Source organism: Emiliania huxleyi (genome assembly GCF_000372725.1).
Source record: "Emiliania huxleyi CCMP1516 chromosome Unknown EMIHUscaffold_1233, whole genome shotgun sequence".
Taxonomy (NCBI): Eukaryota; Haptophyta; order Isochrysidales; family Noelaerhabdaceae; genus Emiliania; species Emiliania huxleyi.
This window is the reverse complement of record NW_005201356.1, coordinates 296-1,731: the sequence shown is the minus strand read 5'-3', so window position 1 is coordinate 1,731 and position 1,436 is coordinate 296. Positions and strand designations below refer to the sequence as shown.

The 1,436-nt window shown below is 66.4% G+C and overlaps 1 protein-coding gene across 1 annotated transcript in view; it reads right to left on the bottom strand.

Annotated features, from left to right (window-relative positions):
• The window catches only part of EMIHUDRAFT_252031 (hypothetical protein), a gene marked incomplete at both ends in the record, with an annotated part of 2,629 nt that extends 1,621 nt beyond the window's left edge, over window positions 1–1,008 (bottom strand). Inside the window, 3 exons of the mRNA XM_005789957.1 lie at window positions 299–403; window positions 622–839; window positions 996–1,008. Of these exons, the coding sequence (XP_005790014.1) occupies window positions 299–403; window positions 622–839; window positions 996–1,008 (336 nt within the window). The remainder of the gene's footprint in view (window positions 1–298; window positions 404–621; window positions 840–995) is intronic.
• Window positions 1,009–1,436: the final 428 nt, after the last annotated feature.

Below are 1,436 nucleotides of genomic sequence, written 5' to 3'. Positions count from 1 at the left end.
ACAGCTTTGCCCCCCCTCAGGGGCCAGGACCGCCCCCTCCCTCCACGGGAAAAGTGTGCCGGGGGAGGGAGGCCCCCCTGGCGGTCTCCGCGGGTCCGCCGGCAGGGAGGCCACCCCCCCCCCCCCGGGGTGCCCCGGGGTGACCCTGGGCTACCTTGGAGGAGAGGGCGGGGCACACGGGATTAAGGGAAAGGTTTTTTAAGGAAGGGTTTTTTTTTCAGGGGGGGGGGGGGGGGGGGGCACTCTCGCCTGCGGCGTCGATCGCAGCCTCGTGGTCCGCTAGGATGGGCGCGCAGACCGCCCTCCGGGCGGCGAGTGGCTCCGAGCCGCGGAAGCCAGCCTCGTTGAGCGAGAGAGACTCTGCGCTGATGTCGGCCGGGGCGTAGACCAGTGGCTCCGCAGCCTAGTGTGGGGCGAAGGCTAGCCGTGAAGGCTAAAGTGGGGTGACGGCTAGCGCGGCGAGGCTAGTGTGGTGAGGCTGAGGGTTCAGTTGAAGACGACCAGCGGCCATGCCTCCTTTACACGGCCATGCACTCGTGAGTGCGTGTGGAGGCAGTGCCCTGCGGTCTGAATACGGCGCATGTTTCTACGGCCAGCGGCCTGCGCGGCTGCTCGCTCCACGAGCCTGCGCGTCCGCCCTCCGTCGCCCGCGCCGAGCTCGACGAGCGCGAGACGGGACGAGAGTGGCGCGGTGAGCGCGTCGAGGTTCGCCTGCAGCAGCGCCTCCTCCGCAGCGGGCAGATAATACTCGGGCGTGCCGAGGATGCCCTCGTACAGAGCGACCCCGCGGGCGTCGTAGAGAAACGACTGGTGGACGCGTGGCCGATCGGATAGCAAAGCTTCGGTGATGGCCGTTCGGCGGGCGACGGACGCGCTAAGCGGCGACAGCCAGGCGGCTGCGGAGGCGGTGGCAGCGGCAGAGGCGGCTGAGGCGTCGATCGATGCGCATCGGCGGAACGTGAGAGCAGTGCACTTCGACTTGCCGCAAGTCAGACGGAAAGCCGACATACTGTTAAAGGATAGTAATGTGGCAGTGTGGTCCCCGTCGGCGGCGGCAGGCGGCGCGCCCGGCGTAAATAAATAAAGAAAACGCCGACGCCCTGATAGGAAGATGAGATTTAGGGACGTGTGTCCCCGCCCTGCACGATCTTGGTGTGAGGGATCTTCAATCCGTGTCCCCTCACCCCTCGTCACAACCCGACACGGAAGAGCGGCAAGAGTTGGGGCTGCGCCCGGCGTACCATCGCAAGGAAAAAGAAAATTCTGGCGCGGCCTGAGTGTCTTCTTGAGACAGAGGCACACGAGATGAGGCACACAACAAACGAAGGACGCCACCGCGACAGAGTTGGCGGGCCCGTCCTCAGACGTCACGTGTCACGAGGGCGGGGGGGGGGGGGGCGGCGGGAAAATCACGTGCGACCACATGTACATGTGTG